The sequence below is a fragment of the Syngnathus typhle genome, linkage group LG3 (genome assembly GCF_033458585.1).
Source record: "Syngnathus typhle isolate RoL2023-S1 ecotype Sweden linkage group LG3, RoL_Styp_1.0, whole genome shotgun sequence".
NCBI lineage: Eukaryota > Metazoa > Chordata > Actinopteri > Syngnathiformes > Syngnathidae > Syngnathus > Syngnathus typhle.
Window position 1 is genome coordinate 11,491,259 of NC_083740.1, and position 15,289 is coordinate 11,506,547.

General features: G+C 41.9%; 2 protein-coding genes across 2 annotated transcripts; both read left to right on the forward strand.

Moving 5' to 3' along the window:
* The first annotated feature begins 2,679 nt into the window (after nt 1–2,679).
* On the forward strand, nt 2,680–11,496 carry p4hb (prolyl 4-hydroxylase, beta polypeptide). Its single transcript, XM_061274427.1, has 11 exons — nt 2,680–3,012; nt 4,617–4,823; nt 6,430–6,563; nt 6,697–6,834; nt 8,195–8,299; nt 8,376–8,501; nt 8,577–8,777; nt 9,016–9,136; nt 9,582–9,763; nt 10,108–10,239; nt 11,108–11,496. Exons 1-11 carry the CDS (start codon nt 2,874–2,876, stop codon nt 11,171–11,173), a joined length of 1,551 nt encoding a protein of 516 aa, XP_061130411.1. The 5' UTR covers nt 2,680–2,873; the 3' UTR covers nt 11,174–11,496.
* Nucleotides 11,497–13,164: 1,668 nt separating this feature from the next.
* ppp1r27b (protein phosphatase 1, regulatory subunit 27b) lies at nt 13,165–15,186 on the forward strand. The gene is made up of 3 exons (XM_061275325.1): nt 13,165–13,652; nt 14,271–14,421; nt 14,610–15,186. Exons 1-3 carry the CDS (start codon nt 13,439–13,441, stop codon nt 14,731–14,733), a joined length of 489 nt encoding a protein of 162 aa, XP_061131309.1. The 5' UTR covers nt 13,165–13,438; the 3' UTR covers nt 14,734–15,186.
* Nucleotides 15,187–15,289: the final 103 nt, after the last annotated feature.

The window sequence follows — 15,289 nt, forward strand, 5'->3', positions numbered from 1 at the left end:
TTCATATGTGCATTCACCGAACCTCTCTTTAGTGAAAAAATAAATAAAAAATTAAATTCAAGACTTCAATGTTTTTTACTGGTGCACAAAATAAGCCGTGCATGAACATCACCTTGATCAAAGGACAAAACCAACACAATGCATGAACTCACAACAAATTACATACTGGCAAATCAGAATTTACACAATAAATCAGGTTTGTTCGGACGTCCTCAGTGGAGGCTCTGCTGAACCCCTGAGACCGACTCTCCGAACCCCTAGGGTTCAATCGAACCCAGGTTAAGAACCACTGTCCTAAAGGCTATAAATGTTGTACAGCTGTCCTGGTTGACACGCCTCCACAACATTGCATGTGCATCGGGGATGGTCCTTCTTGATTGGCACGCTAGGGTAGTCAAACCTCTGATTCGAGAGGAGCAGTCAGGTTTTTTTTTTTTACTGGTCAAACAACTATACCCTCACCTAAGGTCACGAGCTGTGTTTTACGTAGTTCTCAATAAATACTCTTCAAAAAGGAGATATGCATTGGGACTTAGCTTAGGTGACAGCCTTGACATTAAACACTGTAAGCAACGTACCTAAATTGCTCACAGTTCTCTTTACAGTGACTATTGTGTGACATTGAATATTGCACATGTCACGGTTAGTGATAATAAAGTACTCTTGTGATTAGCAAGAACATTTCTAATGAAAGGGGAATCCAGTTGGACCAGTTCCTGCTTATTTTGTCCCCACCCTGTCAAATCAACAATCTTCTTCATTTACTGCTGTGTTTGTTTAGCCGACATGTTAAACATGGTGTTATTTTTGCAGTATTGAGTTTTCGCTGCACAGATGTTGATTTCCCTGACAGTTTCCTCATGTGATAACAGTTTCAACAACTTCACAACGATTCAGGATGTTGGCACTGACTGAAGCAGATGAGCTATTTCTCAGGTTACGTGTACATTTATTCAAAACTTCACCGTGAAATTTTGAATATTCACTGTGCTCAGCATTTAGTAACTTTTAAATACTACTATTCAACAGGGCAAGCTCTGATGATGCAATATGTGGATAAACACAACTGTCAGGTCTTAATACCATCAGACATTTATTTACACGCTGGAAACAAAGAGGAGAAGACAACCAGTATTCCTTTTGCTCGCGAGCCAGTTCACAGTCCCCCACCATTTCTGAACTGCTCCACCGCCATCTCCTCTTTTTATTTTGGGTTGCCCTGGTTACAAGAGGCGTTGCTACACTATATGACCTCCGGTTTCAGGCCGACCAGCGCTTCAGCAAAACTAATTATTCTAACAACAACAGCCAACAATTGTTGAATAGTATTAGACACAAACTGCATAAATTACATAAACAGTATGTCTATACATTTTCAAATGTGTTTTTAAAATATACTTATCTTTAACTCAGTTTTTATTCAGTCATGGAAAAAACAAACATACACTTAAAGGATCAGTTGAATCTGATTGCACTACTTGTTTACATGACTATAGTTCTTTTAAAACAAAATGTATCATTCCAAAACTAAAAGACATTTTCTGTCCCACAATGACATTTCAAATAATTAATGCACATAATATAGAACGTATTGACTTGTAGAATATGTGTTGTAGTCATCCTAAAACAAAATGTAAATATGGGGGTGGTAAAACAAAATATTCTTAAATATTGTTGGCAAAATAGCACAATTGCTTAAGACATTTTTGACTTGGGCAATTGTGCTTCAGTGCTTAATTGTCCTTTGACAAAAAATATGCTTAGGTACTAAAAAGCTTGTTCTTTGTGTCTAGATGGCAGACATCTCTTAATTACGCTTACAATGGTTCTTATGATTTGCATGACAAACAGTGCCTCAATGAAATCCAAATTTTATTTTTGTGAAAGCATTTATAAAATGTTGTTGTCGCACACATGTTGGTTTCTTGTTCATCAGTTCCCATATTGATCAAGAATATATTATTTGGCTCATGTGCATGTATTTTGCCCATATTTAAAATAGCATTTTGTCATACATCTAGTTAGGAAATATGTGGTCCTATTTTCCCCTTCCTTCGAAGAATAATGAAGTCTATTTATGAATGTGCAAAGAAGGACTATTATATTTAAATTTGTTAGCAAAATAAATGCAAACTAGCTTTGTTCTTCGTGCAGATCAGGATCATATAATACAAATGTATAATATTGATTTAAAAATAGACTTAAACGAGTGCAAGAGATGCGACTTTACTGACGTCTTGAATTCGTACCGTAGTGGGTACATCTCACTGACGTACTTACAAGAGATACGACTTTACTGACGTCTTGAATTCGTATCGTAGTGGGTACATCTCATTGACGTACTTACAAGAGATACGACTTTACTGACGTCTTGAATTCGTATCGTAGTGGGTACATCTCATTGACGTACTTACAAGAGATACGACTTTACTGACGTCTTGAATTCGTATCGTAGTGGGTACATCTCATTGACGTACTTAATTCCTTATTTGTTCGAGCGCTCATCCTGCTGAGTAGGTACCAAACAGCGGAGTGAGTACTCAAAGAGCAGGAGGGGGTATATGATGAATTGAGACGTACCCTCTACAAGTTTCATGTGAGCGCAGCTTTCACTTCCAGGTGCGGACAGCTGTGGTCCAGTCACAATTCAACACGAACTGCTTAGGGCTTGATAAATACGCATGCGCACTACAGATCATCCTTCTGATTTCTGCTTGCACTGCCACGTTAGTAGCGCGGTAGACACAAAATACCAAGATACTAAGCCCAATCCTGAGCAAGAATTGACAAGCAAATTGAAAGACTCAACTTTTCATCTAAAAATTAGTCCGCCCAATTTTGTTTTCAGCTGGAGAACACTCCCTTAGGCAAAAATGCTCAAGTTTTTCGTCCTGTGCACGTTAGCTGTAGCCAGTCGGGCTGAGATCGCTGAAGAAGACGATGTTCTGGTCCTCAAGAAGAGTAACTTCGACGAGGCTCTCGCAGCGCACCCAGACATTCTGGTAGAATTCTGTAAGTATGACAAACCACCAAAATATCGGACGCTAATATTGGACTGCTTCGTCACACTCGTCGTTTTGGCAGTTAGCGTGCTAGCAAACTAGCCAGTCGTAATTAGCGGTAAACTTTGTCACGTTCGACAGGTTGTCCTGCAAGTGGATCGTTGGACCCTTAACCATTACCGTCCTCACTCGCATCTACTTCCCAGTTCATTGTTGGTCAAATGTCAGGACTTTGTGGACAGATTCGCGATGCCCATTGTCGTTACTCTAAAGCTCCCGTACACGCCGAGAATCGTCAGATTACTTCACTTCTCCACACGACTGTGTTATCACGATTTCAACTTTTTTACCCTGGTATTTTTTAGTTGAAGGAGTCACTTTGTAGTGTTCCAACTGGAGTCAGATAGTTGACCCGCTACCTAACTACGTGACTCCCCGTGTCGTTGGTTGAGGATGGGAAGGATGGAGCTTTGTTTGCTCACGTAGATCTCAGATGGGCGGGATCTCAGTGGAGATGTGGCGCTTAGTCGACGTGTACTTAACACAAAGTCCATGATGAACGTATTTTCCCAGTTACACAGCAAATAAACATTGCAATGTGATACAATGCTGGCATTTCCCTGGGGTGTCATAAATAGATTAGATTTCTTTCTCATAAGCTGTCAATGTCTTTAAAAGTGCACTGAAACGATACAAAAATCTAAAACCTAAATCAGCAGCGGCGAAGAACTTAAAATTCAGTTTTTAATAATTCAAGTTATTATAGAAATATTATTGTAGACACAATTGATGAAATGAAAATTATATTTCTAAATGCTTTTTAATAAACATCGGGTAAATTATTTTTTTACAATTAGCTAGAGTATTATGAATCGGTGCACATAACGTTGGTGTGGTTCTTGGGGGTTTGAAAGAATATCACTTTGTGACACGCGTTTGTTTGATGCAGAGGTTTTTGGGCCATCAATGCAGTTGGAAATAGTCATCAGTATTGGTATAAAGTGCAAAGGAAAATAATGAAAACACAAGAAGTAATAGACTTAAGTATGTAAAGATGTCATTGTGGACCCTCAAGACTCAGTGTGACCATGCCATCGTCTATTGGAGCCCAGGCTACTTGTGGCGGCTGGGGACCAAACATTGTTGCAAATGGGGAAAATCTAAGAAATTGATGCTCTTCTCCTAATAAGCTTATCAATACCACACAAGCCACCACGAGCTTCATTTCGACGTTCAATTATGACGCCACAAGATGGCGCTAATGTATTACTTTAACCTGAGCACAAAAACAGGTTGTCCCCTCTCCTAGCAAGTAAAACACATGTTCACGTTTCACAGTATTGGTGAGTTTGCAAATGTCGAACCACAAAGATACAGTAATTAAAATAAGTTCTTGAAGGAGAAAAAAATAGGAAGTATCAATAGACGTTTACCAAACAAACGGGTGCATTAGGTGTTGGTGCAATGGCTAGATTTTTTTGACATCCTCCTGTTTCATGCGTCTGTGGATCCGAACAGCGTCTATTATGAAATATTTGTAGCTGTAATTGTTCCTGCTCCATTCCAAATCTGTTGGTGACCACTGCTAATTTTATGCTGTTTTACATCCTTCAGATGCCCCTTGGTGTGGTCACTGCAAGGCCCTTGCTCCAGAGTATGCCAAGGCCGCTGGCATGCTGAAGGCGGAGGGTTCAGCGCTCCGCCTGGGTAAGGTTGACGCAACTGAAGAGACTGATCTGGCCCAGGAGTTTGGCGTCCGTGGATACCCCACCATCAAGTTCTTCAAGGGAGGAGACAAGGAATCCCCTAAAGAATACTCGGGTAAACTCCTTAGTCTCCTCTGTGCTCATAACTGGGCTCGAAACTAACGATTGCCCGATTGCCCGGGGCAAGTAGCGATGGCAGAGGGGCAAGTAGAAATTTTTCCTCACTTGCCCGAACTTGCCCTGCCATAATACCATGTTTTCAAGCTGTAAAAACACGATTTTGTGCATAATTTCTCGCAACTTCTGCCGCTTCTGGTCCGACATTTTGTTTTCTAGGGAGCGGTTAGTTTCTCGTGTAAGTCTGCAATACATTGAAAACGGCAAAGCGCTTCGTAATTAAATGCATGCTCCCTCACTCGTCCCTGGCTCTTCTGCGCCTGCGCACCAGCAGAGCTTGTTTCCGGTTGGCGGATACGAAGGCATATGAAGGCAAAACTTATAGTGTTGTCTTTTTTATTGCAAAAATGTGTCGGGCAAGTAAAAATCCACTCCAAAAAAATTCGGGCAAGTAAAATTTTGTTTCGGGCAAGTAAAATTTTCTCCAACTTGCCCGAGGGCAACTTGGGCAAAAAATAAGCTTCGAGCCCTGTCATAAGCATTGACCCCTCGAGTCAGGTCTAATTAAGATTGGATGCATAACATAATTGTGTTGTACAGTATGGGACAACAAACCATTGGTGTTGGACTGAATGCTTCTTGTGGGATACAGGGATGATGACCACTCAATTCTGAAAAATCTTCAACTTTTTGTTTTATCGCCTGCAGTAGCTGTCCTTTTTTTTTTTTTTTTCCAAGTAAATGGGCCAAATTTGAAATGTTTGCGCTTGACGCTCAATTGCGTTATTAAATATAGCATGTTAATTTGCAGCATATTTCATTAATCGAATCGACACATTCACGTGACAGCCCGACTGCAAAACATTTAGGAATTGGGCCAGGCGTTGCCCTGTGTATCTTTCTTTGCTTAAACTAAGGGAGGAGGCAACCCCAAGACGTTATTTGAGACTGCTTGGCTCAAGGTACCAGTAGAATACGGAGTCGCGTCAGACTTTGGTGAGATGTGCAGTCGGTCACGTCTACTCTGTGGGTTGGGCTCTGTTCCATTTGACACAGGAGAGGAGTTGTTTTTTATAAAACCACTCGTCATGACTTGTAACCAACTTCTGGAAACGCGTTTCAAAAGTATCACCAGACGTCCTGATCTCTTTCTGGGTCAATCTGTTTGTTCAGAGAGGGAATGCTTTCACAGGCGCTAAGGAAATATTCAAGTCAAAGCACCAATGGGCATTATAATTTGAGTAAGAATAAATGTTGGGGAAATATAGTGGTAATTTTTATTTATATATATAATATATATATAATATTTTAAACCCGGTTACCCTACTTTGCCTTTGCGAATTACAGCCTAATGATGTCACGGAGTACAATTTATTGCTGTATCCAAGCATATTTCTAATCTTTACCTTTATTTACATTTATGGCCACTTTTCCTTGTGGTACTTTTACTCCAGTATATTTTCACAAATAGTCTTTTTCCTCATCACAATTTTAACATTTGCTCGAGTTTCACATGCTTACTTTAAATCGAGAATCACATGCATGCTTTATAAAAGGCTGTTGCATTGTAATTTTGTTAACCTATTTGGGTTTCCTTGTTTCAGCTGGAAGGCAAGCAGATGACTTTATCAATTGGCTAAAGAAGCGCACAGGCCCCGCTGTCACCACCTTGGCCGATGTTACGGCTGCACAGGCGCTGATAGCTGACCATGAAGTTGTGGTGATTGGATTCTTCAAGGTGAGAGAATATTTTAAGTGTAGTCCGCATACGCTCAACTGAGTTATTTCACAAAAAGCATGCATGCAATGCAAGATGTGAGACTGAACTCAAGTCCAAGTTATTTGAATGTCTTTTTGGTCTCTCTTTGAAGAATTTGGAGTCTGCTGGGGCCTTAGCCTTCAAAAAAGCAGCGGAAACAGTAGAAGACATTCCCTTTGGTATAACCTCAGATGATGCTGTTTTCACCAAGTTTGAGGTCTCCCAAGATGGCGTTGTTCTCTTCAAGAAGGTGAGAGCAAAGTCCATTTTAAAAATACACCTTTATAAATGTTTTCACAGTACAAGGTGGGGGAAAAAATCGATTGTTATGGTTGTTGACGGGCTATTATGCCCACCTCACAGTCCAGAGGTTGTTGGTTCAAATCTGGGGTTTGGACTTTCTGTGTTGCATTTCCATGTTTGTTTTGTTTTGTTTTGTTTTGGTGTGACTCTGGTTTCCTCCCACAAAAACATCTTAGTCGCTTAATTGGGTGTTCTAAATCGAACTGTGAACAGTTGTCTAGAGGTGTGCCTTACAATTGGCAGGCAACCAATTCAGGGTGTACCCTGCCTACTGGCCAAAGACAGCTGGGCTAGGCTCCAACACACCCGCGACACTCCCGAGGAGCAGTTTGGATAATGAATGTCTGGCTTTCTGTGTAATTGTTAGATTTCCACCGCCATTCGTTGCCATTCCATTTACAATTTGGCGCATTTTGCGGCCACGGGTCATATGTTTTGAAAAGTCACTTGGGCTTGTACAGGTCTGTGCCCAATTAACATTTTCCAACTGGCACAACAGGTTAGGCACTTTATTTCTAAAGGTCATTTCCCCCCCAGTAAATTTACCTGCGATTACTGCTGGAGTCTTTGCAGTTTTGCACAGTATAACTATCATTAGTGCTACTCGCGCTGGACATGGTAAGCTCTTAAACAGAACTGGCCTTGTACAGTTTGCGCAGTGTCATGACAATATAGAGAAATGCAATACTTGTATTTGACACCGAAGATGTTAGATTAAAATGAGATGATAGGGACTTCTCTTTCTGTGGTGTAGTGGAAAAGCCAAATGAATTACTGCTAGACAATTGCATATAATCAATGGTTAAGACCTTAGATAAAATACATTGGTGGTGAATCATTAGTAATGAAAACGCAGCATAAGCAGCTCCTGGTGTTTAGCTCTCAACAGTCAGTGGAAGTCAATCCTTGCTGTCGACGGCCATGTGGTCACGTGAAGACCCGAGCCTAATGAAAAACATTACTCTCACGTGGGTGCTTTGCAGGCAGCTAAACAAGCGTGACTGTTAAGCAAGTGGAAGTCCCCAGCTGCTTATCACAACAGGGTCTTAAATTTCAATCACTGCCAGCAAGGCATCAGTTAACTGCCCCTTTGCTCTTGTGTGCCCGTAAGAGCTGCTTGCCCAATTTGACCGAAGCTATTCTTAACGCACAATAAAATTCTGTTTACCCTTGTGGCCCGCTCTTATCCCGGAAAAGCGGGGGGTTTGGAAGGTGTCTGGTAAATCTTTTCTTGGTGTTGCGATGGGAACACCAGGCCCTTGGGTGATTTTCATATACTGACTACTTCTATCTGTTCTCTTTTTAAGTTTGATGAAGGACGCAACACCTTTGATGGTGACCTTACCAAAGAAACCATCCTGTCTTTTGTCAAAGCCAACCAGCTCCCTCTCGTCATTGAATTCACTGAGCAGGTAATTCATGCGGTCTTGAATGTCGACGATCTTCTGTCCAAAGTCAGTGATCTGATTAGTATCTTATCATCCACAGACTGCTCCTAAAATCTTTGGGGGTGAGATCAAGTCCCACATTCTCATGTTTCTGCCAAAAGCAGCCTCAGACTTCCAGGATAAAATGGACCAGTTTAAGAAAGCCGCAGAGTCATTTAAAGGGCAGGTAAGAAAACTGCCAACTTTCTCATGTCCCTCATCCAGCCAAGTTTGGTTACTATGTCCATCTCCCCCTGTCCAGATCCTGTTCATTTTCATCGACAGCAGTCTGGATGACAACCAGCGCATCCTGGAGTTCTTTGGTCTGAAGAAGGAGGAGTGCCCAGCCATCCGCCTTATCACCCTGGAAGATGAGATGACAAAGTACAAGCCAGAGAGCAACGCCATCACCGCAGAAGGCATTGTTGAATTCTGTACACGATTTACCGAAGGAAAACTGAAGGTAAGATGACTTACAACGCTGTTTTGCCTACTCATTTAATCTTGAATAGTTAAGCAATGACTAGCTGTTTATGATAAACAAAGTGGACAGAATTCTAGCACCCTTTAAATGAGAGTGCAGGCTGGTGACACTAGTCTGATGGCTGAGCCAGGACAAGCTCTGATCTTTGACAGAAAAATCAATTTACCGAGAGGGTATAGTACACGGGAGTGACTGTGGTACGCTCTTCTCCCTACAGCCTCACCTGATGAGCCAAGACATCCCCGAAGATTGGGACAAAACCCCTGTCAAGGTTCTGGTTGGCAAGAACTTTGAGGACGTCGTCTTTGATCCCAAGAAGAACGTCTTTGTTGAATTCTGTAAGATTGTTTTTTTGGTTTTTTTTGGCCTAAGGGGTAATTTTATTAGTCATAAATTCTGACCCTTTTTCGCGATCTCTGCTAAGCCTTTTTCATATCTAAGAGTAGATGGCCATATCCCCACACATAGTCTGATGGCCGCTCCTGCTGTCTGAATTGTTACCAGACACTGATGCTGAAAAGATCCACGTAAAAATAACTGCTGGAGTATTTGTCAGCCATTCCCATCCAAATGTGTGCTATTTTGGGTGTAGTCCTAATCTGTTGTCGTTTGGCTTCTGATCGTCTCTCAACAGGTGATGAGGTGTTGGTTAGTCGCACAATGGAAATTGTTTCCGTATATCCCCGGTTGCACGTGGCATTTGTCTAAACTGCCGTGTTATGAGCTTGTTGTTGAAAGCCACTTAGAAATACCCATGATTTCATGAATGTTTTGTTGTTACAGATGCCCCTTGGTGTGGCCACTGCAAGCAGCTGAATCCCATCTGGGAAAAGCTGGGAGAGAAGTACAAGGACAGTGCCGACATCATTGTGGCCAAGATGGATTCAACAGCCAATGAGATCGAGTCCGTCAAAGTCCACAGTTTCCCTACTCTGAAATTCTTCCCTGTGGGAGAAGAACGCAAGGTCTTTCACTCGTACTTGAAACTATTAAGTGACTTTCATCACACTCACTGGAATGTGGTGCGGTTGCTTCTGCAGCTATTGATGTCGGTGGTTCACTACATTCCAACATTCATTAGTGCCTTTTGATTTCGCATCGCTAACTGTAGAAACGTGAGCCACCCTTTGTTGGTTTAGGTCATTACATTACTGCTTATGAGACCACCTGCATGACCTTACTGCATTTCTGCCCTCAGTTTAGCACCTATCAATGAAATCACTGCATCCTAATTTAAGTCAAATAATTAAAGCTGTATTGAGACTCATTTGTAGTTTTCACGTTTTGAGAATTGCCGTTATTTGAACAGGTGATTGACTACAACGGGGAGAGAACACTGGAAGGTTTCATCAAGTTCCTGGAGAGCGGTGGTCAGGAGGGAGGTGCCCCCGCTGGAGATGATGATGATGACGACGACGATGATGAGGGCGACGACATTGAGGTGCGGTTGTCAGTCAAAAACTCTTGTGGCAAAAGTGCTGCAAAGTCGTTCACTGAATATAGAGTGCGTTGCAAATGGAGTCGACCCCCTTTCGGTACATTCTCTAAGTAGTTTATTATACTTTGGTACAGATTTGCAGTGGTATAGCTTTGCAAATTAGGGTTAGGATTTTTGGATTTATTTAAGGTGCAACCCCAAAAGAATTGAAGGGACAAATTGGGATTTTAGGATGTAACATTAGAAGTGACCCACTTCTTTGCCTTCCAACTGGCTGGGCCATTGCGAATCAAATATCCTCACTAGGCTCATGGGTGCACTGGAGCCAATCCAACTGACTTTGGGCAGATGGTGAACAGTCGTTCACATTTCACAAGTTAGTCTTCAACTAACCTACCGAACCTGAAGAAAATTGCACATGTTGAGAAATCTGAACCCAAATATGGGCATTTAAAGTGAAAGTGCTTATAGCATTTAAATAGATCTGACCAAAGGTGTTAATGTGCACTACAAGTCTTGTTTGAATAAGATAAATTTTTGCTTGTATCAATTTTTTTTTTTAAAGCACGCCTCTTTCTCAGAAGTCTAATTCCGGTGCACCTCAACCACTATCCACAAATATCCTCAACAGCTGTTAGAACAGTTTACGAGGCCTTGCCCATGGAGACCTGCGCCCACAGTGGCACACGTGCCATACCCCAGCCAGACTTTAACTACTCTATTCCGCTCCGCTCTCCTCAGACGAGTCTATGAATCGCTGTACATGTCATTTCTTGTAGCTCTAGACTAGGTTTTTGCACCAACCTTTTTCTTCCATAAACTATTAATTTTCTTTGGCTCGTTTGTAAAATGTTTGTCGACTGCTTTCCAGGATTCGGATGATGTGGACGAGGGTGAGGACTCTGACGGCGAGGACAACAGACACATCGAGCTGTAAAAAGTTGCTGGAAGAAAGTACCGCTCCGCCCCCACGTACCACTCACCTACACTACTTTCACTCATCCTAATAGACTGTCCCTCTTCGGCGACCATTGTTTCTTCTCTAGCTGCCTGCCAGTCCACCAACCGGCCCACAGCTTGGCCAGTCTGTATATCTCTTCACGATTTCTCTTTCCAGACAGGTTTTGTTCTATATATGGGGGAGGGGCACACAGGACACACCACCTTCATGATGCTGATAACTCTGTAGAACGCCATGCCAAATCACCCCCCCCCCCCCTCTTTTATTGGTGTGTGGAAAACTGGCATTGAGATCCATTTCACAAAATGTTAAACAATTCCTGCTCCCCCAAGAATGTACACCTTAGCATTATCAGGAGTCTATTTTGTTCCAAGGGTTTAGTATGATAGCTTTTGTAAGGATTGATCTCTCAGGGGACAAATTAATTGTCCTGTTATCTTTCACTGAAATGATTCGTCAGTGTAGCACCCAACCCCCCCCCCCCCCCCCCCTTTCTCATATGTAGCTAAAACCAATATCTGAACATCCTTGTAAGTGGTGGCGGAGTCTACTTTCTTTCATCAGTGTCATCCCCCCCCCAAAAAAATACAACTCCTCAATTTGCATGGGGACTACTGACCATTTTCTAAAAGGAACAAATGCTAACTTTGGGGCGGAGGTGGAAAAACAAGTTTTATTTAATTGCTTTAACTATGAGTTTTGTTTTTTAATTTAGGGTTATTTTTTTTAATGTTTGACCGTTGTGCCCAGTTGTAGCCAGTGGGCCTTGCTGGGGCAGAGTTGGCACTTGGACACGCACTCAGGCCGTGGATGTTTTTCATTTGGGAGCCAGTTTTGAAAAGTCGCACTGTGTTCATGCCTCTTTAGAGATTCTTTGTGGTTACGAAAGCAGACAGATGTGCTCCATTAGTTGTTGGTCCCCGGCAACCATTTGTTAATCTGATAGGGGCGGAAAGGGCAGTTGCACAGCACCACCACCTTTCTCATACTGTACCCTCTGTATTCACTTCGCTCTACTTATACACTACGTTTGTGTGTGTGTGTGAGCGCGAGCGTGTGTGTGTTTGAGGGCTTTGAATGGCTAATTTTCCTTGTCAGGTTGATTAAATTTGTGTATGATGCTGCATGAGTAGAGTGAGGTAATACATCTGTACAGACATCTGTACAGCAGTGGAGGATACTTAAAGCATTCCATCATATCCAGATTGATGTGGAAAATGTGACATGGTGGCCAATAAATAAATCTAAAACACCTTTACACGCAGTCTATTTATTTGAACTGTAACATGGCACATATACCAAGTTTGTTAAATGGGTGTCCATCCAGTCTATGAACATTATGTATTCTACTTCAATAAAAATGACTTAGCAATGGTTGTAAAATCTAGGAGGCTACTTAGTACTGACTACAAACCTTCACAGAGTAAACTTATGGACAATTAAATATTGAAAATACCTGGCTTGGCATTTGGTTTGTAGGCAAGAAGGCTGCTGTTTAATGGATGAGGAAACCGGTGGATTTGCATCGTTTGCACCTTTTAGCCAAATATTTGAAAGTAAAATGTAATTGATTGGTATGTGGTTCCAGTACATATTCTGTTGACAATGTGTGCGTGCATGCGAATAATTTAGGATTTACACTGTATGTGTGTATAGATAGATGGATACTGTTCATATTATATACTGATGAGTCTGTTGCTAGTCCGAGATTGTAATTTCATCTGAAGATAGTATCTGTGGTACGTGTCGCGAGAACATTGACAAATAGCCATGTTGTTGCTAAGTTCTCCTAGTATCTGTGCAGTACGTGTTATTTGTACCGCGAGAATGTTAACAAATAGACATGTTGCTAAGTTCTTCCCTCTCTGTGCTTTCCTTATATTGCGTTCTTGACAAAGATCCCACACCGATGGATGTCACTTAAGTTGTCACCACTATCTTATGTGGGCAACATGACAGTTTGTCTGGGTTGAAAACTGTCCTGGTTTTCAACTGGCAGGAACGCTGACCTGAAAATCTTCCAAGTCTTGCCATTGCGAACTGTAGTGTGCCCTAAAATAGACTGCCAGAGAGTATAAAGAGGTTTAAGGCCGGGAGGTCGGGCCTTCAGACGAGCAGCACCACACTGTTGAGTCACACAGAGGACGACTGATTTGAGCAAAAAGACATCATTGAGGACCCCACTCTCTTCTGTTCTTGAATTTTGGTTCCTTCTTCCTAATCAAATTCTGACAGAGGACAATGAAGTACTACCAGTTCCCTACGTCTCAGACTGTGCCCCTTCGAGCTTATGCTCAGGACAAGTACAAGAGCTCTGCGTCGCAAAAGCCCATCCGCAACGTGCATTTCCCCAATGACATCGTTTTCCAGGACTTTGTCCGTCATGGTGAGCTGGAGAGGATTGGACGCTTCATCCGAACAAGAAGGGTCACCCTGGACACCATCTACCCCTCTGGTGAGGCTTATTACTGGGCCTGTTGAAACCCATTTGAGCATTTATGTGATATCCTTGACCTCCATTTACTCTGTCTTCACTAGTACAACTAAATGGTACTAATAAGTTATAATTGAATGCCTAATCCTTCACTTGTAGTACTAGTAGAGTTCATCAATGCTACTAGGAGGCACACAAGACCAGGTGTATGACAAAAATGCCACTTGAAATATGGATAAAATATCAACTGGTAACATACAGTATGGATTTTTTTCATAATGCATTAAGGTTTCACAAACCTAATACTTTGAAACAATAAAATTACTATTCACCGACAGCACAAAACTCTTAAGCAGCAACATCAAGTGTAAGAACTCATTTTATGCATGTTTATTTTTCACAAAATTAACTCACTAAAAATGTAATTTTATTGAGGTACTTTGTCCATCATTCAAATCGTTCCAAATCTGCATGACTAGGCCTACTTGTGTTTATAGTTTAGTTATTATTAAGCCATGGCTGTTAAGTGGATGGTGGTATATAACCACACAGTGGATTGGCATATTCTTTTTTTCTTTTTTTTTTTCTTTCAATTAAGATGCCTCTTGTACTTTGACACGTTATGGCTTGTGTGTGAAGGCATGGCCGCCATCCACGAGGCTGTGCTGTCTGGGAACCTGGAGTGTGTGGAAGTGTTGGTCCATTACGGGGCAAGCATTCACCAGAGGGATGACGAGGGATGGACCCCGCTACACATGGCCTGCAGTGACGGCTTCCCTCACATTGCACGGTGAGCCACAAAGTTCGTTACCATAACAATCCACAAACACTGACGCACAGCCAATGAGGTCGTATGCTGACAAGATGCCCTCGACATTGCCGTGTAAAAGAACCCAGGGAATCTGTTTTAGTCTCGCCCCCATCGACCTCCTTGAATCCGATACTAATGCATGACTGTGATGTCTTTGTTTCTTTTAGCTATCTTCTCTCACTGGGCGCCGATTCAAATATGGAAAACGACTGTGGAGAGAAGCCTTGTGACCTCATTGACCCGGAGAACAAGGAACTGCTGGACCTATTCGGTCTAGTCAACAACGACTGAGTGCCATGGAGTGTTACTTGCAACGGAAAGCCGATGCGGTTACTCAAATTGTTCTGACAAGGAAGAGAGAAAAGTTCTCGTGGCTTCAGAATCCTACAGAAAGTTGCCTCAACAGTGGAGGTGACCGTGGATGTCTGGTGGAAGGAAGTCTGACACAGCAGGCTTTTTCCGACATAGATTGGCAGCAGCCAGCTCTATTTGCATCTTGAAAGTGTTTGCTGCACTTTTGCAAGTTTTGGTAGAAAAAAAAAAAATCCATACTTTTCAATGGATTCAAGCATGAGTTAGGGTTTCCTAATGGATTCTGACCAATTGAAGCAGACGCTGCAATAACTGCAGTCTTTTTTTAATATGAATATGAAATCTAGCATTCTAGCAACATGTTAACTGTATAGTCTTATTTTTGTTACGGTTTGTACCTCTAAAATAAAGTGTTTGTTATATTAAGCCAAATGATTCATTTCATACAACTTTTCTGTTAAGGGTCTGCCACCTAGTCACATAGAAATCCAGTATGCTTTGCCCTGGCGTCCTCAAGTGGCTAATATCTGTCATG

What these genes read in the sequence shown, in the direction of transcription:
- ppp1r27b (XM_061275325.1), top strand. Translation starts at nt 13,439, where the DNA reads ATGAAGTACTACCAGTTCCCTACGTCTCAGACTGTGCCCCTTCGAGCT. An exon ending in GGACACCATCTACCCCTCTG is followed by an intron (nt 13,653 to 14,270) that starts GTGAGGCTTATT and finishes TTGTGTGTGAAG; the next exon opens with GCATGGCCGCCATCCACGAG. An exon ending in GGCTTCCCTCACATTGCACG is followed by an intron (nt 14,422 to 14,609) that starts GTGAGCCACAAA and finishes TGTTTCTTTTAG; the next exon opens with CTATCTTCTCTCACTGGGCG.
- p4hb (XM_061274427.1), top strand. Translation starts at nt 2,874, where the DNA reads ATGCTCAAGTTTTTCGTCCTGTGCACGTTAGCTGTAGCCAGTCGGGCT. An exon ending in GCGTTGTTCTCTTCAAGAAG is followed by an intron (nt 6,835 to 8,194) that starts GTGAGAGCAAAG and finishes TCTCTTTTTAAG; the next exon opens with TTTGATGAAGGACGCAACAC. An exon ending in TCATTGAATTCACTGAGCAG is followed by an intron (nt 8,300 to 8,375) that starts GTAATTCATGCG and finishes TATCATCCACAG; the next exon opens with ACTGCTCCTAAAATCTTTGG.